General features: G+C 46.0%; 1 protein-coding gene across 7 annotated transcripts; it reads left to right on the top strand.

Annotated features, from left to right (window-relative positions):
* The first annotated feature begins 97 nt into the window (after positions 1 to 97).
* ZC3H11A (zinc finger CCCH-type containing 11A) lies at positions 98 to 24,570 on the top strand. Of its 7 annotated transcripts, XM_053963896.1 has the most exons (19): positions 110 to 173; positions 2,454 to 2,528; positions 3,697 to 3,748; positions 6,293 to 6,476; positions 8,585 to 8,704; positions 9,966 to 10,089; positions 11,859 to 12,056; positions 12,266 to 12,382; positions 13,722 to 13,802; positions 14,061 to 14,171; positions 14,530 to 14,592; positions 14,764 to 14,865; positions 15,420 to 15,485; positions 16,253 to 16,744; positions 18,945 to 19,018; positions 19,877 to 20,261; positions 21,668 to 21,819; positions 22,321 to 22,385; positions 23,431 to 24,570. In XM_053963896.1, the coding sequence occupies exons 4-19, from the start codon at positions 6,423 to 6,425 to the stop codon at positions 23,798 to 23,800; spliced, it is 2,574 nt and encodes an 857-aa protein (XP_053819871.1). In that variant the 5' UTR covers positions 110 to 173; positions 2,454 to 2,528; positions 3,697 to 3,748; positions 6,293 to 6,422; the 3' UTR covers positions 23,801 to 24,570. The 7 variants fall into 7 exon arrangements, with proteins under 7 accessions (XP_053819870.1, XP_053819871.1, XP_053819867.1 ...); XM_053963895.1 differs by lacking the exon at positions 2,454 to 2,528 and having other exon boundaries at positions 98 to 173; XM_053963892.1 differs by having other exon boundaries at positions 2,454 to 3,748.
* The last annotated feature ends 90 nt before the right edge of the window (positions 24,571 to 24,660 follow it).

The raw sequence follows: 24,660 nt of genomic DNA, 5'->3' as shown, positions 1-24,660 counted from the left end.
GCCCTCTCCCTTCCCGTCGGGCGGGTGAAGCCACTTCCGGCCGCCATCTTGGCAGCGGTCGCGCTGAGGCTGCGCGCGCGCCGGGCGCCATCTTTGAGCCGGGCACCGGGGACACGGCAGCGGCGGCCCCGGCGGATCGCGGCGACAGCGACACGGCGGCCCCCGGGGGCTCGGTAAAACTCCCTGACCGACCGTAAATAGAGCGCTTCGGAGCCCCTCGGCGGCTGGTGGGAGATGGGGGGGACGGGGTGGGGGGGGTGGTGCTGGCCCGGCCCCGGCTCCCTCCGCAAGGCCGCGCGTCGCCCGCGCTGTCCCCACAGCGGGAGGGGGACGCTGAGGGGCGAGGTGGGGTTCGCTGGGGTTAGTGGGGTTCGCTGGGATTAATGGGGTTCGCTGGGATTAGTGGGGTTCGCTGGGATTAGTGAGGTTCGGTGGGAATAAAGCCGCGGTGAGGCGGGTTTTGGACCCGCGGGGCTTTGGGGAGGGCGAGCTGCGTGCCCGGGGCAGGCCCGAGGCCTTTCCTTAGCGCTCGTCCCCTCTCCAAATTGACGATCCCAGCAGAGATATTTGATAAATCTCCTCATTTTCAGGTCAAATCTCCTCATTTTCAGGTCAAATCTCCTCATTTTCAGGTCAAACCTCCTTCCTCCCTGTTGTAGCCACGCGTCTGAGGGGCATTTCTAACGTAGTCCCTCCTCATTCCCTAAAGGAGCTTCAGGAGCTGAGTAACTCTGGATGCAGCCGGGCTGAATTCCCCCGGAGGTTGTTAAAAACAACGCCATTCGCTGAATTTTTGGGTTTTTTTTTTTCTTGTTTTTTTTGTTTTTTTAAAGGTTGGAGCTGAGAGATTTCTGCTTTCTGACGTCGATTTTTGTTATGGAAACGCCAAAAAGAGATTTTTGCTGTTGTTGTTGTTGTTGCAGAGCCTCCAGTGTATTCCCGGAATTGCACTCAGGGTCGAACTTCCTAAAAAAAACCCGGTTTTATTTGGCTATAAAAAAATAGAAATAAATAAAAGGGAGTTTCCAGGGGAAATAAAGGATTTTGGGGTTGGATTTGGGCACAGCTGAAGCAGAGCAGGAATTTTCCAGGTGAAACTTCCTGGTGGTGTCACTTGCCAGCTCCAGTGACTTTTTTCCAAGGTGAAATCCAGGGAAAATCCAATTTTTTGGGATTTAAGAAAAGATTCCTGTGAGGGGGAAAAAATTGCCACAGGAAATCTCTGCCAGGCTTTAGGGTTGAGCTCAGAAATACAGGAAAAACAAAAAAAAAAAAAAAAAAAAGAAAATAAATTTTCTTTAATTTCTGTTTTATTCAAGAGTGGATGTAGCAGCTTCCCTTGGGTTGGAGTTGATTCCTGAGGAGGAAAAGCTGGAGGAGAGAGAAAAAAAAAGGCTAAAAAAAAGGGTCAAAAAGTGGAATTCCTGCTGCTTTTCCTTCTTGTGTCACCTGATAAACAGGAGGTGAATCATCAGGAATTTAAGGCAGGATTGAAGCAGCAGGAGAGGATTTTCCAGGGAAATTCAGGGGTTTTAAATCCAAGAATTCCTCACAGGGAGGTGCAGAAAAACTTCTTTATTTTCCCTTTAAAAAATCCAAAGGTTGTGTTGGGTTTTTGGCCTGGTTTTTGCTGCCCCTCAGCTGCTGCACTTTTGATTTTTAGAATTTTTTTTTAACAAATAATTGTTTAAAAAAAATATTTCCCTACAAAAGTTTTAACGGAATTCTGGACAAGAAATTCTTTAAAATCCTCATTAATTCATTCAAGACCTGCTGAGTGCACCAGAGTTACTCATTTTTATTCAGATTTTTTTTTTTTATTGCCACCTTGACACTGCTTTAAAAGTTTTTTTAATTAACTTTTATCATTAAATCACCTTGATAAAGCTTAGAAATATGAAGGGTTTTGGAGGGGGAGGTTTGGTTGATTTTTTTTTTCTGTTGCTGTCGTAGATTTTTAAGGTTTTATTCCAATTCTTGAAGGGAAATTCAAACTCTGAACTGAAACGTGGGAAGGCAAAAAAAGCTGATTGAATTCCTGAAGCAATGAAATCTCAGGGGGATTTTCTTTCCCTGCCCCTCAGGGTGGTGGATGCAGGAAATGTTGCATTTTTTTAGGTTGTGGAAAATCCCTGAGGAAAGGAAATCCCAATTTCCATTCCTGCTTTTATCCCCCCCCCATTCCCAGGATTTCAGTGGTGCCTTCAGCAAAACCAGAAGAATTCAGGCTCGAAATCTCATTTTAACTCCTGACAGCACTGGGGAAAACACCTGGGAAAACTTCAACTTCCACAAGAAGAAAATATCCAGGAATTTTTAGGAATAAATTCCCTGGAAAATCTGATTTTTGAAGGTTGCAAAAGTGGAGATGGAAAGAACAAGAGGGAACCCTGCACAAAAAAAAACAACCAATAATTAATATGAGAACCCAATTTTTCCTCTCTTTATTTTAGATTTGGGAAAATTCCTTGGCCAAAACAAACCAAAAAAAAAAAAAAAATATCCTGGGAAAATTCACTAGTGTTTGTGTGAGTAAAAGGTTCAAACTGTTTCTTCTTAAGCTGTAAAGAACAATTTCACTGAGTTCTGTCCTCCCCAAAGAGGGAGAAATCCTTTGCACAGAAATGTCTGAGGGGTAAAAATGACTTTTAGTTGGATTTTAGCTGGTTTGGTTACGAGGTTGTGTGGAAAAGGAGCCTAAAAAATCAGATTTTTAGAAGAAAAATGGGATACATGTGAAAAAAAACTCAATTTTTGGTGGCACCAAAACCCCCATGAGCTGCAGGATTGCATCCGAGGGGAGCCAATGATGGATGGGTGGATTAGGGAGCAGCACAAATGGCAAAATTGGGATATTTGATGGAAAACCCACCTTAATTCCTGCCCAAAATCCCCAACCAATTCCTGCTTTTCCTTGGGTGAGGGGTGGGGATGGCTGTGCTTGTCCCTGTGTCCCCAAATCCCCTCTCACCTCATCCAAAACCCCTCAAATAATCTCATTTCTCCCCCTGTGAGACATTGATGTGGGAAATGGGCCCAAAATTCTGATTTTTTTGGTTTTTTTTTTTTTTTGCTGCTTTTTCTCCTTGTTGTGCTGTCCCCTCCCTGTGGGGTGTGTATAAACACATTTCTGGGTTTATACACACAAATTTGGGGTTGGTTTTTTTATTTTTTTTTTTAATTTACTGTACAGGTGATAAAGACGGGGGAAGGTTTTTGTGTTTTCTTAATAGGTGAAGAAATCTCAGAAGATCCTGAAATTGCAACTTACTGAATTAAATAATTAAAAAAAAATAAAAAAAAAAAAAAAATTAGAAATTTCCCCAGCTGTGGAAGATGGAGCCTCATTTTTGCAGCCACTTTGAATCCTGAGTTCATCTTAAAAAAAAAAAGGCGCTGGGGATTTTTTTTTATATTTTTTGTTGTTGTTTTTTTTAATTTTTTTTTTTATTGGAAGAGCTAAAATATCCCTGGCTGTCTCCAGTGTGCCAGATTTGCAATGGACTCAATTCCTCCATTAGTTGTCAGATTGTTCTGAGAGCACCTCAGAGTTTGGAGTTGTTGGCTGAGAGGTTCCCTTGGAATTGTCAGGAGGAAAAAAAAAAAAAAAAAACAAAACAAAACAAAAAAAAAGGCAAAATTCAAAAATTCTTTCTGCCCCTTTGTTATTCATTGACGGACTCCTTCGGCCTACAGGAGAGGGAACTGCATGGCTGGGAAGATCAAAGCCTGGGCTCAGCGTGGCCAGGTGGGTGAGCTCCAGAGTGCCTGGGACTGGGGAAAATGGGGAAAATCACCCTGGGATTGGGGAAAATGGGGGGAAAATGACCTGGGATTGGGGAAAATGGGGAAAATCACCCTGGGATTGGGGAAAATCACCCTGGGATTGGGGGGAAATCACCCTGGGATTGGGGAAAATGGGGAAAATCACCCTGGGATTGGGGGAAATGGGGAAAATCACCCTGGGATTGGGGGAAAATCACCCTGGGATTGGGGAAAATGGGGAAAATCACCCTGGGATTGGGGGAAAATCACCCTGGGATTGGGGAAAATGGGGAAAATCACCCTGGGATTGGGGAAAATGGGGGGAAATCACCCTGGGATTGGGGAAAATGGGGAAAATCACCCTGGGATTGGGGGAAATGGGGAAAATCACCCTGGGATTGGGGAAAATCACCCTGGGATTGGGGAAAATGGGGAAAATCACCCTGGGATTGGGGGAAAATCACCCTGGGATTGGGGAAAATGGGGAAAATCACCCTGGGATTGGGGAAAATGGGGGGAAATCACCCTGGGATTGGGGAAAATGACCTGGGACTGGACTGGGGGAAAATCACCCTGGGATTGGGGAAAATGGGGAAAATCACCCTGGGATTGGGGAAAATCACCCTGGGATTGGGGAAAATGGGGGGAAATCACCCTGGGATTGGGGAAAATGGGGAAAATCACCCTGGGATTGGGGGGAAATCACCCTGGGATTGGGGAAAATGGGGGGAAATCACCCTGGGATTGGGGGAAATGGGGAAAATCACCCTGGGATTGGGGGGAAATCACCCTGGGATTGGGGGAAATGGGGAAAATCACCCTGGATTGGGGGAAAATCACCCTGGGATTGGGGAAAATGGGGGGAAAATGACCTGGGATTGGGGGAAAATCACCCTGGGATTGGGGGAAATCACCCTGGGACTGGGGGAAATGGGGAAAATCACCCTGGGATTGGGGAAAATGGGGGGAAAATGACCTGGGATTGGGGGAAATCACCCTGGGATTGGGGGAAATCACCCTGGGATTGGGGAAAATGGGGAAAATCACCCTGGGATTGGGGAAAATGGGGGGAAAATGACCTGGGATTGGGGGGAAATCACCCTGGGATTGGGGGGAAATCACCCTGGGACTGGGGAAAATGGGGAAAATCACCCTGGGATTGGGGAAAATCACCCTGGGATTGGGGAAAATGGGGAAAATCACCCTGGGATTGGGGAAAATCACCCTGGGATTGGGGAAAATGGGGAAAATCACCCTGGGATTGGGGAAAATGGGGAAAATCACCCTGGGATTGGGGGAAGTCACACTGGGATTGGGGGGAAATCACCCTGGGATTGGGGAAAATGGGGATTGGGGAAAATGGGGAAAATGACCCTGGGATTGAGGAAAATGGGGGGAAAATGACCTGAGATTGGGGGAAATCACCCTGGGATTGGGGAAATTGGGGAAAATCACCCTGGGATTGGGAGGAAATGATTGGGATTGGGGAAAATCACCCTGGGATTGGTGGGAAATCACCCTGGGATTGGGGAAAATGGGGGAAAATCACCCTGGGATTGGGGAAAATGGGGGAAAATCACCCTGGGATTGGGGGAAATGGGGGAAATCACCCTGGGATTGGGGGGAAATCACCCTGGGATTGGGGGGAAATCACCCTGGGATTGGGGGGAAAATGACCTGGGATTAGCAGGAAAATGCCCCTGGGATTGGGGGGAAAATGGGGGAAAAATGCCCCTGGGACTGGGGAAAAATGGGGAAAAATGCCCTGGGACTGGGGGAAAAATGGGGGGAAAATGCCCCTGGGACTGGGGAAAAATGGGGAAAAATGCCCTGGGACTGGGGGAAAATGCACTGGGATTGGGGAAAAAATTGGGGGTAAAATCCCCCTGGGATTGGGGGGAAAATGCCCTGGACTTGGGGAAAAATGTCCTGGATTTGGGGAAAATTGGGGGGAAAATGCCCCTGGCATTAGGGGGAAAATGCCCTGGGTTTGGGCAAAAACTGGGGGTAAAATCCCCCTGGATTTGGGGAAAAATTGGGGGGAAATGCCCTGGGATTGGGGGGGAAATATCCTGGATTTGGAAAGAAAATCCCCCTGGGATTGGGAGAAATAATCCCCTGGGATTTGTATTAATAATGTAATATGAAATAATACATCATAATAATATTAAAATATTGATTTAATTTATTATTAAAATGTTGTTGTATCATTGATAACTGAAAATTGCACCCAGTTTTTGAAGAAGTGCCTCTCTTTTGAGGTCACCCCTTAATTTTTTGGGTCACCCCCTGAAATTTCTCTACCTCAAGACCCAGAGCTGTTATCAAGGTCACAAATTACAATTTATGCTGACAAACTCCCGCAGTTACGACCAAATCTGACTAAAAATTCCCTTAAAAAAAAAAAAAAAAATTCAACAAATTCAGCTTCATTTTTATCCCTGGCTCATTTCAACTCACTACCTCCTTCCAAAATGAAACCAATGAATAGGAAATAACTCTTAAAACCTCAATTTTTGCTCGGCAGGGTCATTTTTAAAAAGAAGCTGTCAGAGCTAAGCCAGGAGAAGCCTTGGAGAAGCCAATTCCTGCCCAGGCTGGAGGAGGGAGAGCCCTGGGAGGAGCAAACCCCGAGTAGGGAGTGAGGATCCTGCAGCATGTCCAGCCAGGGCGATGACTGCTACTTCTACTTCTACTCCACCTGCAACAAGGTGAGGCAGCCCTGCTCCCTCCCTGCTGGGGCTGGCAGGGGAGGAGCAAATTCCTCCTCCTTCCTTCATGATTGATTGATTATCGATTATTGATTGGTTATCGATTATTGATTATTGATCGCTCTCAGTTCGGAAATCTGCGTTGCTTTAAGCTGTGGGATTTCCCTTTCCAGGCTTTTTTTTTTTTTAACCTTTCTGATTGTCCCAGCCCATTTTTAAACCTTTGTGCTTTTCCCATCCCATTTTTAAACCTTTGTGTTTTTCCCATCCCATTTTTAACCTGTATTTTTCCCATCCATTTTTTTAACCTTTCTGATTGTCCCAGCTCATTTTTTAAGCTCTGCTTTTCCTTTCCAACCCATTTTTTAACCTTTGTGTTTTTCCCATCCCATTTTTTTAACCTTTGTGCTTTTCCCATCCCATTTTTAACCTGTATTTTTCCCATCCATTTTTTTAACCTTTCTGATTGTCCCAGCCCATTTTTTAAGCTCTGCTTTTCCTTTCCAACCCATTTTTTAATCTTTGTGTTTTTCCCATCCCATTTTTTTAACCTGTATTTTTCCCATCCCATTTTTAATCTTTTTGCTTTTCCCATCCCATTTTTTAACCCATGTGATTCTCTTTCCCAAACCCATTTCTCCTTTGAAGCTGAGTGCTTTTTCCCCCCTTTTTTTTTTTTTTTCTGATTTCCTGTGGATTTCAGGAAGATTCCTGTGATTTCCTGTGCATTTCAGGGATATTCCTGTTTTCTTTTTTTGCTGATTTCCTGTGGATTTCAGCGATATTCCTGTGTTTGTTTTTTTTTTTTTCCTGATTTCCTGTGCATTTCAGGGAGTTTTCCTGTGGTTTTTTTTTTTTTTTTTCTGATTCCTGTGCCTTCCAGGGGATTCCTTTTTTTTTTTTTTTTTTGCCGATTCCTGTGCATTTCAGGGAGATTCTTGTGCTTTCCTGTGGATTTCAAGTTTTCCTGTGGGGTTTTTTTGCTGATTTCCTGTGCATCCCAGTGACATTCCTGTTTTTTTTGCTGACTCCTGTGCCTTGCAGGGGGATTCCTGTGGGTTTCCTGTGCATTCCAGGGGGATTCCTGTGGGGTTTTTTTGCTGATTCCCGTGCATCCCAGTGACATTCCTGGTTTTTTTTTGCTGATTCCTGTGCATTCCAGGGGGATTCCTGTGGGTTATTTTCGTTGATTCCTGTGCATCCCAGTGACATTCCTGGTTTTTTTGCTGACTCCCTGCATTCCAGGGGGATTCCTGTGGGGTTTTTTTTTGCTGACTCCTGTGCATCCCAGTGACATTCCTGGTTTTTTTGCTGACTCCTGTGCCTTGCAGGGGGATTCCTGTGGGTTTCCTGTGCATTCCAGGGGGATTCCTGTGGGTTATTTTCGTTGATTCCTGTGCATCCCAGTGACATTCCTGGGTTTTTTGCTGATTCCTGTGCATCCCAGTGACATTCCTGTTTTCATTTTTTGCTGACTCCCTGCATTCCAGGGGGATTCCTGTGATTTCCTGTGCATCCCAGTGACATTCCTGGATTTTTGCTGACTCCCTGCATTCCAGGGGGATTCCTGTGGGGTTTTTTTTGCTGACTCCCTGCATCCCAGTGACATTCCTGGTTTTTTTGCTGACTCCCTGCATTCCAGGGGGATTCCTGTGATTTCCTGTGCATCCCAGTGACATTCCTGGTTTTTTTGCTGACTCCCTGCATTCCAGGGGGATTCCTGTGGGGTTTTTTTTTGCTGACTCCTGTGCATCCCAGTGACATTCCTGGTTTTTTTGCTGACTCCTGTGCCTTGCAGGGGGATTCCTGTGGGTTTCCTGTGCATTCCAGGGGGATTCCTGTGGGTTATTTTCGTTGATTCCTGTGCATCCCAGTGACATTCCTGGGTTTTTTGCTGATTCCTGTGCATCCCAGTGACATTCCTGTTTTCATTTTTTGCTGACTCCCTGCATTCCAGGGGGATTCCTGTGGGTTATTTTCATTGATTCCTGTGCATCCCAGTGACATTCCTGGTTTTTTGCTGACTCCCTGCATTCCAGGGGGATTCCTGTGATTTCCTGTGCATCCCAGTGACATTCCTGGTTTTTTGCTGACTCCCTGCATTCCAGGGGGATTCCTGTTCCTTCCGGCACTGCGAGGCCGCCCTGGGCAGCGAGACCGTGTGCACGCTGTGGCAGGAGGGGAGGTGCTTCAGGAACATCTGCAGGTTCAGGCACATGGAAATCGATGTGAGTGCTCCCCAAAAACCCTCTCCTCACCCCAAAAATCCCTGGCAGAACCTCCCAGGGCTGTAGGGGGATAAATGTCCTTTCCCAGCAGAGATTTTGGTTACCAGGAGGGACGCAGAAGAGGAAAAAAATTTGATTTTTGAGGTGTTTCTCAGCAGGAAATGTGTGTGATAAATGATATTATTGCCTACATTTTTGCCAGAGCGCCCACATGGATCCCACTCTTTACATGTGGTGGGAAAAAAAATCCTGGGGGCTGGGATTTTCCCCAGATTTTTTATCCTAAGCTGGAATTTTCCCCGATTTTTTTATCCTAAGCTGGATTTTTCCACGAATTTTTTTATCCTAAGGTGGAATTTTCCCCAGTTTTTTTTATCCTAAGCTGGAATTTTCCCCAATTTTTTTATCCTAAGCTGGAATTTTCCCCAAATTTTTACTCTAAGCTGGAATTTTCCCCAAATTTTTCATCCTAAGCTGGAATTTTCCCCATTTTTTTTTTATCCTAAGCTGGAATTTTCCCCGATTTTTTTATCCTAAGGTGGAATTTTCCCCGAATTTTTTTATCCTAAGGTGAAATTTCTTCCCAAATTTTTTATCCTAAGCTGGAATTTTCCCCAAATTTTTCATCCTAAACTGGAATTTCTTCCCAATTTTTTTATCCTAAGCTGGAATTTCTTCCCCAGATGTTTTATCCTAAGCTCTTGGAATTCCTGAGAGCTGGAATTTTCCTCAATTTTTTTATCCTAAGCTTGAATTCTCCCCAGATTTTTTTCTCCTGAGCTCTTTGATTTCCTAAAAGCCAGAAAATCTCCCTAAATTTTTTATCCTAAGCTGGAATTTCTCCTTAAATTTTTTATCCCGAGCTCTTGGAATTCCTGAGAGCTGGAATTTCTCCTCAGATTTTTTATCCTGAGCTCTTGGAGTTGTACAGAGCAGGGAAAAAAGTAAAAAAAAAAAAGATGGGAAGGAACTAAAGCTCTGAAAGATAAATTCAAGCAGATTTCACCAGCAATTGAAATCTGCAAATTGAATTTTTTTCCTCTGTGAATAATCCCATTATTTTGGATTTTGTATTAATTTAACTCTGTGCCACTGGCCTGCCTTTTCCAGCTGAACAACAGGAAAAAAAAAAAATCCAGCTAAATCCCATTTTCCCAGTCTCTAAACCCTTTCCCTGGTAACAAAATGAGTCAGTTTCTCTAAGGGGGAACTCACTGAGTTTGGATTTATGGGTTTTTTTTTTTTCTCTTTTTTCCCCCAGAAAAAGAGGAGTGAGATTGCCTGTTACTGGGAGAACCAGCCTGGGGGCTGCCAGAAGCACAACTGCGCTTTCCACCACGCCAAGGGGCGCTACGTGGACGGGCTCTTCCTGCCCCCCAGCAAGAGTGAGTTTTCCATCTCATTTTTCCTCAAAATATCCAAGAATCCATGCTGAATATTCCTTAAAATTACCTGGATGGGCTCCTCCTTGCCCTGAGCAAAAGTGAGTTTTCCATCTCATTTTATCCTCAAAATATTCAAAAATCCATGCTGAATATTCCTTAAAATTAGATGGACAGGCTCTTCTTCCCCCCAGCAAAAGTGAGTTTTCCATCTCATTTTTCCTCAAAATTCCCAAAAATCCATGCTGAATATTCCTTAAAATTACCTGGACGGGCTCCTCCTTGCCCTGAGCAAAAGTGAGTTTTCCATCTCATTTTTCCTCAAAATTCCCAAAAATCCATGCTGAATATTCCTTAAAATTACCTGGATGGGCTCCTCCTTGCCCTGAGCAAAAGTGAGTTTTCCATCTCATTTTTTCCTCAAAATATCCAAGAGTTCTCGCTGAATATTGCTAAGAATTACCTGGACGGGCTCTTCCTACCCCTCAGCAAAAGTGAATTTTCCACCTCTTTTTTCCTCAAAATATCCAAAAATCCATGCTGAATATTGCTAAGAATTACCTGGATGGGCTCCTCCTTGCCCTGAGCAAAAGTGAGTTTTCCATCTCATTTTTTCCTCAAAATATCCAAGAGTTCTCGCTGAATATTCCTTAAAATTAGATGGACAGGCTCTTCTTCCCCCCAGCAAAAGTGAGTTTTCCATTTCATTTTTCCTCAAAATATCCAGAAATTCATGCTGACTATTCCTTAAAATTACCTGGATGGGCTCTTCCTACCCCTGAGCAAAAGTGAGTTTTCCATCTCATTATTTCCTCAAAATATCCAAGAGTTCTCGCTGAATATTCCTTAAAATTTCATTGACACGTTCCCCCTTCCCCCCAGCAAAAGTGAGTTTTCCATCTCATTTTTCCTCAAAATATCCAAAAATTCATGCTGAATATTCCTTAAAATTACATGGACGGACTCTTCCTAAACCTGAGCAAAAGTGAATTTTCCATCTCTTTTTTTCAACAAAATATCCAAAAATCCATGCTGAATATTCCTTAAAATTACCTGGATGGGCTCCTCCTTCCCCCCAGCAAAAGTGAGTTTGCAACTTCATTTTCCCTCAAAATTCCCAAAAATCCATGCTGAATATTCCATTAAATTATGTGGAGGCTCCAGGAATTGTTTTATGGCTGAAGGGGAGTTTGCAGTCACAGGAAAGGAGCAAAATTCTAATTTTAAATTTTTTTCCTTGCTCTGTGCTTGGTGATTTTTGCTTTTCAAGGTTCCTTTTCCCTTTAATCCCTTTATAGGTGGGGAATACAGAACTGAATCCAGGAGTGTTTTATTGTTAAATTTTCAACTTTAGGGTAAACATTTGGGATATTTTCCTTTCCAGCCACTCTTCCTGAAAGGCAGATTTGCAGAAAGGGGAAAGGACCAAAATTCAAAATTTAAATTATTTTGCTTTTCAAGGTTCCTTTCCTTTTCTCTTCATTCCCTTTATGGACTGGGAATACAGAACTGAATTCAGGAGTGTTTTATTGTTAAATTTTCAACTTTAGGGTAAAAATCTGGGATATTTTCCTTTCCAGCCACTCTTACTGAAAGACAGATTTGCAGTCAGGAGAAAGGAACAAAATTCTAATTTGAAACTGTTTTGCTTTTCAAGGTTCCTTTTCCCTTTAATCCCTTTATAGATGGGGAATACAGAACTGAACCCAGGAGTGTTTTATTGTTAAATTTTCAACTTTAGGGTAAGCATTTGGGATATTTTTCTTTTCCAGCCACTCTCCCAAGCCCCCCTGAGGCTGCCGAGGACGAGGTGAAGATGGTGCAGCTGCAGCAGAACAAACTCTCTGTTCAGTCCAACCCCTCCCCACAGCTCAGGGGGGTGATGAAAGTGGAGAACTCGGAGAATGTGCCCAGTCCCACCCATCCCCCCGTGGTCATCAACGCTGCAGATGATGATGAAGATGATGATGGTGAGAAATCTTGAGTTTATTTTAAGTTTTTATGCTTTAAATCCAAATAGAAATGACAACATTTGGGGTTTACGCACTGGTTTAAGGTGCAGAAATGAGTGATAAATATTTTTAGGGGTTGTAATATTAAACCACCTAAAAATGAAACATTTTTTGCTAAATCCCTACTCCACAAATCATTTCATTTTGGGTTTGATTTTCCCTTCCAGACCAACTTTCTGAAGAAGGAGAAGAAACCAAACCCCCAGTCCAGCCCCCAGCCACAGAAACCCACAATGGGCTGAGGGTGATTTCCACCAGGAAATCCAACCCCAGTGCAAAGCAAGGTATTCCAGGGGCTGCAGGAGGAGGGAATTCCACAGCTAAAACCAAAATATCCCTGAAATCAAACGGAGCCCAGGGATGCTGGGTGGAGTCCTGGAGCTCATTCCCACCTAACCACGTTCCCCAAGCAGGGAAAAGCCTCCTGCCTTGGTTCTGGGGGACAGGGTGGGGTTTAGGGTGGGGTTTAGAGGGGTTGAGATGGGGTTTAGGGTGGGGTTTAGCTGGGGTTTAGGGTGGGGTTTGGATGGAGTTTAGAGTGGGGTTTAGAGTGGGGTTTAAAGTGGAGTTCAGGGTGGGGTTTAGAGTGGGGTTTAAAGTGGGGTTTAGAGTGGGGTTTGGATGGAGTTTAGAGTGGGGTGGAGATGGAGTTTAGAGTGGGGTTTAAAGTGGAGTTTAGAGGGGTTTAGATGGAGTTTAGGGTGGGGTTTAAAGTGGAATTTAGAGTGGGGTTGAGATGGAGTTTAGAGTGGGGTTGGGAGAGAGTTTAGAGTGGGGTTGGGAGAGAGTTTAGAGTGGGGTTGGGAGAGAGTTTAGAGTGGGGTTTGGATGGAGTTTAGAGTGGGGTTGAGATGGAGCTTAGAGTGGGGTTTAAAGTGGAGTTTAGAGGGGTTTAGATGGAGCTTAGAGTGGGGTTTAAAGTGGAATTTAGAGTGGGGTTTAAAGTGGAGTTTAGAGTGGGGTTTAAAGTGGAGTTTAGGGTGGGGTTTAGAGTGGAGTTTAGGGTGGGGTTTAGGGTGGGGTTTAAAGTGGAGTTTAGGGTGGGGTTTAGATGGAGTTTAGAGTGGGGTTTAGATGGAGTTTAGGGTGGGGTTGGGAGAGAGTTTAGAGTGGGGTTTAGGGAGGTTTAAGTGGAGTTGGGAGTGTGGAGTTGAGAGAGGGTTTAAGAGTGGAATTGAGAGAGTTTAAAGTGGAGTTGGGAGAGAGTTTGAAGTGGAGTTCAGGGAGGTTTAAGTGGAGTTCAGGGAGGTTTAAGTGGAGTTGGGAGAGGTTTAGGGTGGAGTTGAAATTGAGTTTAGGGTGTAGTTTAAATGGAGTTTAGGTGGAGTTGGGAGAGGTTTAAGTGGAGTTGGGAGAGCGTTTAAAGTGGAATTTAAATGTCTGAAAACGTCCCTTCAGGCATTGTGGAAATCCAGATCCAAGGAATTCAGGAATCTTTAATCCCTCTCCATGACTTTGTGCTCAAAAGTGTGGATTTTTCTTTGGAGGGTGAAAAAAGCTGCCAGTTTTCCAAAATCCCACCTGTTCTGGGGTTTTTTACCTCCTGGGAAGTGTTGGTGGGGTTTATTCCCAATATTTTGGGAAGGACTTACCTCAATTTCCTGAACTATTCTGTGCTTCCAGATGACAACTTAAATTTTGGAATAAAAACCTTGGAAGAGATCAAACTGAAGAAACTCAAGGAAAAAGCCAAAAAACAAGGTGGTGAGTTAATATCCCTAAAATCCCTCCTTATCCTTCTGCCTTCTGTTCATCCTTGGCTTTAATCCTGATTTTCCTTGGATAATTTACAAGGAAATTTGAAAGGAATTAATTTTTTTTTGCAATTGGGAGATCCTACAGATACAAACTAACGTGGTTTTTTTAGAGGGGCTACTCTGGCACGTGGCAGCTGTTTTTCCTGCTTGGAATTGCAAGGAAAAATGCTAAATATCCACATTTTTTCCCTGTTTTTCCATGCAGAAGGTCCTTCAGGAGTGGCTGTGGATCCTCTCCAAGCCCGGAGCATTCCCGTGCCAGAGAAGGAAAACGTCCGGACCGTGCTGAGAACTGTGACCCTCTCCTCCAAGGAAGGTAATCCCAAATCCCCAAAATTCCCATCCCACTAAATTCCCATTCCCTAAATCAAAGCAGTGATAATTAGCATAATTATCCTAATAATCCTGAGATAGATTATTAAGGTAATTATCCTAATAACCCTGAGATGCCTTTCCTGATTGGAATTTCAGAGGTTGTGGTTGTGTTGGAAAAGTTGGGAATTTTTGTAGGTTGGGATTAAAGTTCTGGAAGTTTTCTCATTAAAACCAATTCTCCTCCCAGTCCTTCTTTAGTTCCTGTGCTTTGGCAGCCAGAAAATGTTCTTTTTTTTTTTTTTGGGATAAGGGGATTGGGAATGCTTTTGGTGCACTGAAAAGGTGATTCCTCATTTTAGGGGAGGACCCTGTGATCCAGCTGAATCTTCCTGACAGACTGGGAAAAAGGAAAACCCTGACAGGTGAGAGCTTTTTGTGAAATATTTACATCAAAACCAACAAATTCTGTTAGCAACTAAAAACCAAAAACATTCCAAACTCCTCTGGGAGGATTCAGCTCCGTGGGGGATTGTTCTAAACCCTCCTGCAGAGGAATATTCTGAAAGAATTTCTCACTTTGTGTCTTTTGGAAGGTGGGAAAACTTTCCTTCCCCTGAGGAGGAACGTTGCTGACAGGCTGGGGAGGAAGGCAGAGCTGCAGGAAAACACTGAAAAGGCCCCAAAAAGAGGCACAGGTACCAAAACCACCTGGATTTCCCACCTGGAACTTGTGCCCAGCTGTTCTGCTGGGATTTTCTAGTTGAGATTTCTGTCCAGCTTTTCCCTTTGGATTTTCTCTTGGGATTTCTGTCCAGCTTTTCCCTTTGGGATTTTCTGTCCAGCCTTTCTGTTTGGGATTTTCTGTCCATCTTTTCCCTTTGGATTTTCAGTCCAGCTTTTCTGGTTGGGCTTTTCTGTCCAGCTTTTCCCTTTGGATTTTCTGTTGGGATTTTCTCTTGGGATTTTCTGTCCAGCTTTTCCCTTTGGGATTTTCTGTCCAGCTTTTCCCTTTGGGATTTTCTGTCCAGCCTTTCCCTTTGGGATTTTCTGTCCAGCTTTTCCCTTTGGGATTTTCTGTCCAGCTTTTCCCTTTGGGATTTTCTGTTCCTCCTTTCTTCTCCTGCTTTTTTTGCACGTTGAGGGTTCAAGGTCACTCTTGAGTCCCACTGAGGTGCTCTCCTGTCTCATTTCCCACCCAAAATTGGGATTTTTGCCACATTTTAAAACTTTTTCTCTTGTTTTTTTTTAGTTCAAGTCCTGAAGTCCCTGAAGGAGAGGCTGGGGCTGCCCTCTGAGCAGAGCAGCACTGAGACAGGTAAAAATTAGATTTGAAATATTCCTTTTTTTTTTTTTTTTTCCCTTTTTGCTTCCCAAGAACTGTCATGCAGCCTTAAATTGTTAATTTTAAAGGATAGCTGGCTCTGATTTTCCAAATCCAAGTGGTTTAAAGGAGGGGGAGAAGTTTATTGTTCAGGGAATTGGGATTGTTCAGCCTGAAGAGGAGGAATTTTGGGGTGATCTCGTTGTGGCCTGAAGGGAACCTGCAGGAAAGGTGGAGAGGGAATATTCCCAAGGAATGGAGGGAGAGGATGAGGGGAGTGACTGCAGATTGATGGGGTTAGATGGGATTTTTGGGAAGGAATCCTTCCCTGGGAGGGAATTCCCAGAGGAGCTGGGGCTGCTCCTTTCCTGGGAGTGCCCAAGGCCAGGTTGGAGAGTGGATCAAGTGAATAAAATGGGTAAAATGAACCCTGGGATAGTGGGATTGGATGATCCCTTCCAACCCAACCCATTCCAGGGTTCCCTGGGCTGCTTTGGATGGGATTTTGGGAATAAATCCTTCCCTGGGAGGGGCTGGGATGGAATTCCCAGAGGAGCTGGGGCTGCTCCATCCCTGGGAATGTCCCAGGCCAGGTTGGAGCAGCCTGGGACAGCTGAAAGTATCCTGGGATGATCCTTAAAGTCCTTCCAACCCAAGAGAGCCCTCAATCCCCAATTCCCTCAGTGCTGGGAGGAATTCTGGAGACATTTCCCCCTCCTTGATCCCTCTTTCATTTCGGGGTTGGATTTTTCTGCCCTCAGACAAAGCTGCCAAGCCCATCGAGGAGATCCGGGTGAAAACCCTGGAGGAAATCCGCCTGGAAAGAGCCAACCAGAGGAGAGGGGAACCCCCAGCCAAAATCCCAGGAGAAGGAAGGAAAACTGAAGATCCCAATTTAGGAGCAAGACCCTCCCCTGCTGTCCGCACCAAATCCCTGACGGGAGCCCTGGTAGAAAAAAACCACAAAAGGTTGGGAGAGGAGAAGGAAAAAGCCGAGGAATTCAGCAGCAGGGCCAAAAGTGAGGCTGATGCCAGGAAACAGAACATTCCTGCTCCAGCTGTGGCAGGCAGGGTGCAGCTGGCAGAGCCTGGAAGAGCCAAAGGAGCCGGAGAAGTTCGGATCAAAACCTTGGAGGAGATCAAGAGGGAGAAGGCGCTGAGGATGCAGCAGAGTGGGGAGAACCTTCCTGCTGCTGCCCCGGCCGAGGCTGCCCTGAGGGGCAGGAAACTGCTCAGGGTCACCAAGCTCGTGGGTGAGCTGGGATCCCCTGGGAGCTGGGATCCCCTGGGAGCTGGGATCCCCCGGGAGCTGGGATCCCCCTGGGAGCTGGGATCCCCTGGGAGCTGGGATCCCCCCGGGAGCTGGGATACCTCCGGGAGCTGGGATCCCCTGGGAGCTGGGATCCCCCTGGGAGCTGGGATCCCCTGGGAGCTGGGATCCTCCTGGGAGCTGGGATCCCCTGGGAGCTGGGATCCCCTGGGAGCTGGGCTTCTCCTGGGAGCTGGGATCCCCCTGGGAGCTGGGATCCCCCCAGGGGCTGGGATCCCCTGGGAGCTGGGATACCCCTGGGAGCTGGGATCCCCCCGGGAGCTGGGATCCCCCTGGGAGCTGGGATCCCCCTGGGAGCTGGGATCCCCTGGGAGCTGGGATCCCCCCGGGAGTTGGGCTTCTCCCAGGAGCTGGGATCCCCTGGGAGCTGGGATCCCCTGGGAGCTGGGATCCTCCTGGGAGCTGGGATCCCCTGGGACCTGGGATCCCCCTGGGAGCTGGGATCCCCTGGGAGCTGGGATCCTCCTGGGAGCTGGGATCCCCTGGGAGCTGGGCTTCTCCTGGGAGCTGGGATCCCCCTGGGAGCTGGGATCCCCCCAGGGGCTGGGATCCTCCTGGGAATTGAGGTTCTCCTGGGAATTGGGCTTCCTTTGAGAGTTCTGCTCCTCCTTGGGAATTGGGCTTTTCTGTGCTTCTCCTGGGAATTGTGCTCCTTGGGAGTTCTGCTTCTCCTTGGGAGTCCTACTCCTTCTCGGGAATTGTGCTTCCTCCCTGGGAATTGGGCTTTTCCTGGGGATTGAGCTCCTTGGGAGTTCTGCTCCTCCTTGGGAATTGTGCTTTCCACTTGGGAATTGGGCTCCTCCCTGGGAATTGGGCTCCTTGGGAGTTCTCCTCCTTGGAGGTTCTGCTTTCCTTGGGAATTGGGCTCCCTCCTGGGAATTGTGCTTCTCTTTGGAAATTGTACTCTCCATGAGAATTGTGCTTCTCCATGGGATTTGTGCTTCCCTTTGGGAATTGGGCTTCTCCTGGGAATTGTGCTCCTTGGGAGTTCTGCTTCTTGGGAATTGTGCTTCCTCCCTGGGAATTGGGCTTCTCCTGGGAATTGTGTTTCCCTTTGGGAATTGTGCTCCTTCCTGGGAATTGTGCTCCTTGGGAATTCTACTCCTTGGAGTTGTGCTTCTCCCTGGGAATTTGGCTTCCCCCTTGGGAGTTCTGCTCCGTCTGGGAGTTCTGCTTCCCTTTGGGATCAAATCCTGTTTGCTCAGGAACTGCTTGGATTTGTCCTTCTGGGTGCACTTGAAAAGTTTCAGGCTCCAGAGTTAAAAGGATCACGAGATTCTCCATGGATTCCGTGATCATTTCCTGTGTTTCCCACTGGAAAATCCATTCCTTCCAGAGTTAAAAGGATCATGGGGTTCTCCATGAATTCCGTGATCATTTCCCACTGGAAAATCCATTCCTTGAAAAGTTTCAGGCTCCAGATTAAAAGGATTTTGTCATTTTCCATAAACTCCATGATCATTTCCCATATTTCCCACTGGCAAATCATTCCTTGAGGAGCTTTGTGCTGTAATTTCCCTTTTTTTTTCACTCTGGATTTGTGTGGTGGAATCTTCCCAGTGCTGGAATCCATCCCATTCCCCTTTGGAATATTGTTTGGGAAGGATTTATCCATTTCTGACCATTATAGTGATTATTATTATTATTATTATTATTATTATTATTATTATTAACATTATTAACATTATTATTAACATTATTATTATTAACATTATTATCATTATCATTACTATAATCATTGTTATGTTAATTTTAATAATATTATTAACAGTGGTGCAACATTATCATTAATATTATATTAGTAGTAATAATAATAATTTATATTTATATAAATAATATATAGACATTATTATTAATATTAGTCTATAATATAATTAAATAGAGTTAGTTAATAACTAATATTATGTAAATATTATATTAGTATTGTGGTTAAATATTATTAATTGTTATTACTACTAATGGACATAATAATAATAATAATAATAATGTAATAATAATCCACAGTGGGACTGAAGGAGAGAGAAAATCCTGCAGGAATTGTTTCCTGTTAATCAAAATAGGGAAATAACCCCCTCAAGAAACCCAAAAAAACCCAATTTTTTGATGTTTTTCTTGGTTTAAAGCACCTGGAAGAGAAGAAAAAATGATCGTGGAGCTGAACAAACCTTCCCCCAAAAATGGCTCTGCACCTGCGGAGGTGAGTCTGGGCAAATTCCTGAGAAAAACTTCACATTTCTGACTGGCCCCTCCCCTTTCTGACTGGCCCCTCCCCTTTCTGACTGGCCCCTCCCCTTTCGGATTAGTCCCTCCCCTTTCTGATTAGCTCCTCCCCTTTCTGATTAGCTCCTCCCCTTTCTGATTAGCTCCTCCCCTTTCTGATTAGCTCCTCCCATTTCTGACCATTTTGGGCATGAAATTACAAATTTTCCCAACAGTTCCATCACTTTTTGTTTCCTGCTCCCTGGGTTTTTTTTTTTCCCCACCTTTCCTCATTTGGGAATTGTGCAGAAATCCTAAATGCCGTCAGTGAAATTCCCAGGAAACAAATCCTCCCTTGAATGAATTAATTCATTATTTTGAAGGAATTATTTAGTTACTTTATTTGGATTTTTGAATTGTTTTAAGCCATACATCTTTTTAATCCATACATTTTTTTATCCATACATTTTTTTATCCATACATTTTTTTATCCATACATTTTTTTTATCCATACATTTTTTTATCCATACATTTTTTTTATCCATACATTTTTTACCCATATTTTTTACCCATAGATTTATCCATAAATTTTTATCCATACATTTTTTACCCATAGATTTTTTTTTTACTCATAGATTTTTTTTTATCCATAGGTTTTTTATCCATACATCTTTTCTATCCATACATCTTTTTTATCCATAGATTTTTTTTTTTATCTCTAGGTTTTTATCCATGGATCTCTATCCACAGATTTTTTTATCCATACATTCTTTATCCATAGGGTTTTTTGCCCCTCGATTTTTATCCCTGGATCTTCACCCCAATAACCCTCTTGGTGTGTTTTTCCCCCTCTCAGAATTCAGGGAATTCTGGAGTTCAGGTGAAGAGCCTGGAGGAAATCATGTGGGAGAAACGGCAGCTGAAACAACGGCAGGAGGAGAAACTGCAGCAGGGATCTGGGACAATTCCAGCTGGGAACCAGGAGAGGAACCAGGAGAAAAACCAGGAGAGGAACCAGAGAAACCAGGAGAAAAACCAGGAGAGGAGCCCGGAGAAGAACCAGGAGAGGAAGCAGGAGAGGAAGCAGGAGAAGCCCCCGGGGTCAGGGAGCCCCGAGGCTGCTGTGGGGTCAGCCCAGCTGGGCAGGAGGAGAGGGGGCAGGTCCCAGGAGGATGGAGGGACAAACCCAGAGAAGGATCCAGGGAAAAAGGGAGCTCAGCTGCCCGAGAGGAGAGGCAGAGGTAGGGACTGGGCTTTGTGGGGATCTTCTGGGACTGGGCTTTGTGGGGATCTTCTGGGGCTGGGGTTTGTGGGGATCTTCTGGGACTGGGCTTTGTGGGGATCTTCTGGGACTGGGCTTTGTGGGGATCTTCTGGGGCTGGGGTTTGTGGGGATCTTCTGGGGCTGGGGTTTGTGGGGATCTTCTGGGACTGGGCTTTGTGGGGATCTTCTGGGACTGGGGTTTGTGGGGATCTTCTGGGACTGGGGTTTGTGGGGAATCTTCTGGGGCTGGGGTTTGTGGGGATGTTCTGGAGTTGGGGTTTGTGGGGATCTTCTGGGGTTGGGGTTTGTGGGGATCTTCTGGGGTTGGGGTTTGTGGGGATGCTCTGGGACTGGGCTTTGTGGGGATCTTCTGGGACTGGGCTTTGTGGGGATCTTCTGGGACTGGGCTTTGTGGGGATCTTCTGGGACTGGGGTTTGTGGGGATCTTCTGGGGCTGGGGTTTGTGGGGATCTTCTGGGGCTGGGGTTTGTGGGGATCTTCTGGGACTGGGCTTTGTGGGGATCTTCTGGGGCTGGGCTTTGTGGGGATCTTCTGGGACTGGGGTTTGTGGGGATCTTCTGGGACTGGGGTTTGTGGGGATCTTCTGGGACTGGGGTTTGTGGGGATCTTCTGGGGTTGGGGTTTGTGGGGATCTTCTGGGACTGGGATTTGTGGGGATCTTCTGGGACTGGGGTTTGTGGGGATCTTCTGGGACTGGGATTTGTGGGGATCTTCTGGGACTGGGCTTTGTGGGGATCTTCTGGGGTTGGGGTTTGTGGGAATGCTCTGGGACTGGGGTTTGTGGGGATGTTCTGGGGCTGGGGTTTGTGGGGATCTTCTGGGACTGGGCTTTGTGGGGATCTTCTGGGACTGGGGTTTGTGGGGATCTTCTGGGACTGGGGTTTGTGGGAATGTTCTGGGGCTGGGGTTTGTGGGGGTGGTCCATGTGGGGTTGGGGTTTAGGGAGCTCAGCTGCTCAAGATTTGATAGATAAAGGGGATTTGGGGGTTTGATTGATAAAGGGGATTTGATTGAGGAATTTGATAAGTAAAGGGATTTGTCCTTTTGATAGATAAAGGGGTTTGATAGAGGAATTTGATAAATAAAGGGATTTGATTGGTAAAGGGGTTTATCCTTTTTACTCGTAAAGGGATTTATTGATAAAGGGATTTGATTGATGAAAGGATTTGATAAAGGGGTTTAATAGATAAAGGGGTTGATAAAGGATAAAGGAAGGGATTTGATGGCTAAAGGAAGGGATTTGATTGATAAAGGAAGGGATTTGATGGCTAAAGGAAGGGATTTGATGGATAACAGAAGGGATTTGATGGATAAAGGAAGGGATTTGATTGATAAATTTTCCCCTCCTTTCCCTCCATCCCAGCCAAAGCCAAGGTGTGCCTGAAGCCTCTGGATGGCAAAGCCACTCCCAAGCAGCCCCTGAAGAGGAAGGGCCCCGAGGGCCACCCCCCTGCTGTGGTGGCAGTGAAGCCACTCAGTGCCACCAGCGGGGACACCCAGGAGCCCTCAGCCAAGGTAAGGCTCCAAAAACCCCCACATTCCCAAAAAAAAAAAAAAAAAAAACCCTGGAAAACTGAAATTTTCTCCAGTTCTCCCATCCCTTTTCACCCCAGAACTGTCAGGGGCAGCACATTCCTGCTTTGGAGGCATCTCCAGAATTCCCTGCTGGGATTTGGGAAGGATTTTTGTACTTTCCAAGGCAAAAATTCCTTTAAAAAGCCCAAATTCCTCATTTCAGGAATGCTTTGCTTCAGGTGAAGCAGAGAAAGAAGAATCTCCTAAAAATTGGGATTTTTCCTCCTTTCAGGAATGATTTCATTTCAGAAATTTCATTTCATGAATCCCTAAAGTTTGGGATTTTTCCTCCTTTCAGGAATGATTTCATTTCAGAAACTTCATTTCAAGAATCCCTAAAATTTGGGATTTTTCCTCAGTTCAGGTGAAGCAGAAAAAGAAGAATCTCCTAAAATTTGGGGTTTTTTAGAACCTAAAACTTGTCCTGCTCCTCATTCTCAGGTTCTTGTTCCCACTCCTGAGGACAGCCTGGGCTCCAAGCCTCGGAGGGAGAATTCCCAGAGCAGGTAACCCCAAATTCCCAATCCCAAATTCCCTTGTGGGGTGGGCACCAGGGGGAAATCCCAGCTTTGAGGGAAATCAGTCCCAAAACCCTCCAGAGGAACTGTTAATTGCAATTAATGTCTGTGCAGCAGAGCTGCTTTGGGGTTCCTACAAATGCTGCCCTTGGGCACTCCCCAGATCCTGATCCAGGACCCCAAAACCGATCCTGGACTCCCCAGAATTGATCCTGGCCTTCCAAAAGTGATCCTGGAGTTCCCAAAACTGATCTAGGACTCTCCAGACTGATCTAGGACTCCCCAAATTAATCCAGGTCTCCCCAAAATTGATCCTGAACTGCCAAAATTGATCCTGGACTTTTCAAAACTTACACAGGACTCCCAAAACCAATTCAGGAGACACCCCAAAAGTGATTTTTAGACTCCAGAACCAATCCTGGACTTCCCAAAACTGATCCTGAACTGCCAAAATTGATCCTGGACTCCCCAAAACTGATTTTGGACTCCCCAGACTGATCCTGGACTCCAAAACCAATCCTGGATCCCCTAAAAATGATCCTGTACTCCCAGAAAACGGATCCAGGACCCCGAAACTTATCCTGAACTGCTAGAATTGATCTTGGACTTCCCAAAACTGATCCAGGACTCCCCAAACCCAATCCCAGCCCCCCCAAACCCAATCCAGGACTCCCCAAACCCAATCCCAGCCCCCCCAAACCCAATCCCAGTCCCCGAAACCCAATCCAGTCCCCCCAATCTCAGCCCCCCAAATTGATCCCAACCCCCCCAAACCCAATTCCAGCCCCCCCAAACCCAATCCAGGACTCCCCAAACCCAATCCCAGCCCCTCCAAATTGATCCCAACCCCCCCAAACCCAATTCCAGCCCCCCCAAACCCAATCCAGGACTCCCCAGACCCAATCCCAGCCCCCCCAAACCCAATCCCACCCCTCCAGGCCGATCCCAGCCCCTCCCCCTGTAAATCCAACGCCTCAAACTCCACCTCAGGCCTCTCCCTCGCTGACTTCTCCCTTGTCCCTGCTCTCCGCAGCCCCCAGCTGCAGCCTGGCAGCCAGGGCGATTCCCTGGCACAGTCAGAGGTGTCGGGATCCTCCTCTTCCTCCTCCTCCTCCTCCTCCCTGGAGGCTCCGCTGAAGCTGCGGCGCCTGAGCTCGGCCGGCGCCGCCAAAGCCGCGCTCTCGGTGGAGGACGACTTCGAGAAGCTCATCTGGGAGATCTCTGGGGGAAAGCTGGAGGCAGAAATCGACCTGGATCCAGGCAAGGATGAGGATGATCTCCTGCTGGAACTCTCGGAGATGATTGACAGCAGAGAGGGGAGGTTTTTTATGAAAAAAAAAAAAAACAAAAAAAAACCCGGGGAAACGACGCGTCGCCAAAAAAAAAAAAAAAACAAACCCTAAAAAAGCAAAATTTCCTCCCGACACCCCGCAGAAACGCTGTAAATGTTGTTGGATCCGTGGAGGAGATGCTCTCCCAGCTGGAAGCACGGTTGGGTTGTTAGGAATAGGCAGAGTCTGCTCTCAGTTGTCCCCAAATTCCAGGCTGTTTGTCCCGGCGGCTCCTCCCACACGGGACAGGACAGAGCACTTGGAATTCCCTGGGGGGACACAGATCCCACTGCAGAGCTCCCTCCTGGACAGAGAACCCCAAAAATCCCTGGAGTTACTATGTCAACTCTGGAATCCACGGATGGACTCGGAATTGGGGGGAATTCAGGGAAAAGAGGGGGTGGAAAAAGGCGAGGCAGGATTTTGGACCAAACCCCGCCAGGGTGAGCCTGGCTCCAAACGATCTGGGGGGATTTTTCCTGGGATCCTGAGCTGGGGGGAAGGCAAAATTCCTCCTGGGATTTGGGAAAAGGAGCATTGCTTCAAGTGCCTCTGGGTTCTGAGGATTTCTCCCTGCAATGAAGCTCCCACATCCAGCTGGGATCCTTTTGGGAGGGGGGGAAAAAAAACCACCTGGAACGTTCCCCCCTTGGCTGCTTCCCTCTTTTCCAGCCTCCTTTGGAGATGGGATTGGGTGGAATCCCCGTGGGTTTGATCTTTTTTTTTTTCATTTTGTTTTTTGGGTTTTGTTTTTTCCTGTAAATATTTTATTCTTCCATTTTATATTTGTATGATTCTATTTAAGGGATTAAAGGTAGGCTGCTCACTGTGGTGTCCATGCAGAGCTCTGTGCTTTATTGAAGGAATGGCATCAAAACAGCTTGATGGGAATGCTGAAATTAATTAGAAATTAATGAGGCACAGGAGTGGGG

Source organism: Vidua chalybeata, chromosome 24 (assembly GCF_026979565.1).
Source record: "Vidua chalybeata isolate OUT-0048 chromosome 24, bVidCha1 merged haplotype, whole genome shotgun sequence".
Taxonomy (NCBI): Eukaryota; Metazoa; Chordata; class Aves; order Passeriformes; family Viduidae; genus Vidua; species Vidua chalybeata.
This window is presented reverse-complemented; position numbering and strand designations above follow the sequence as displayed.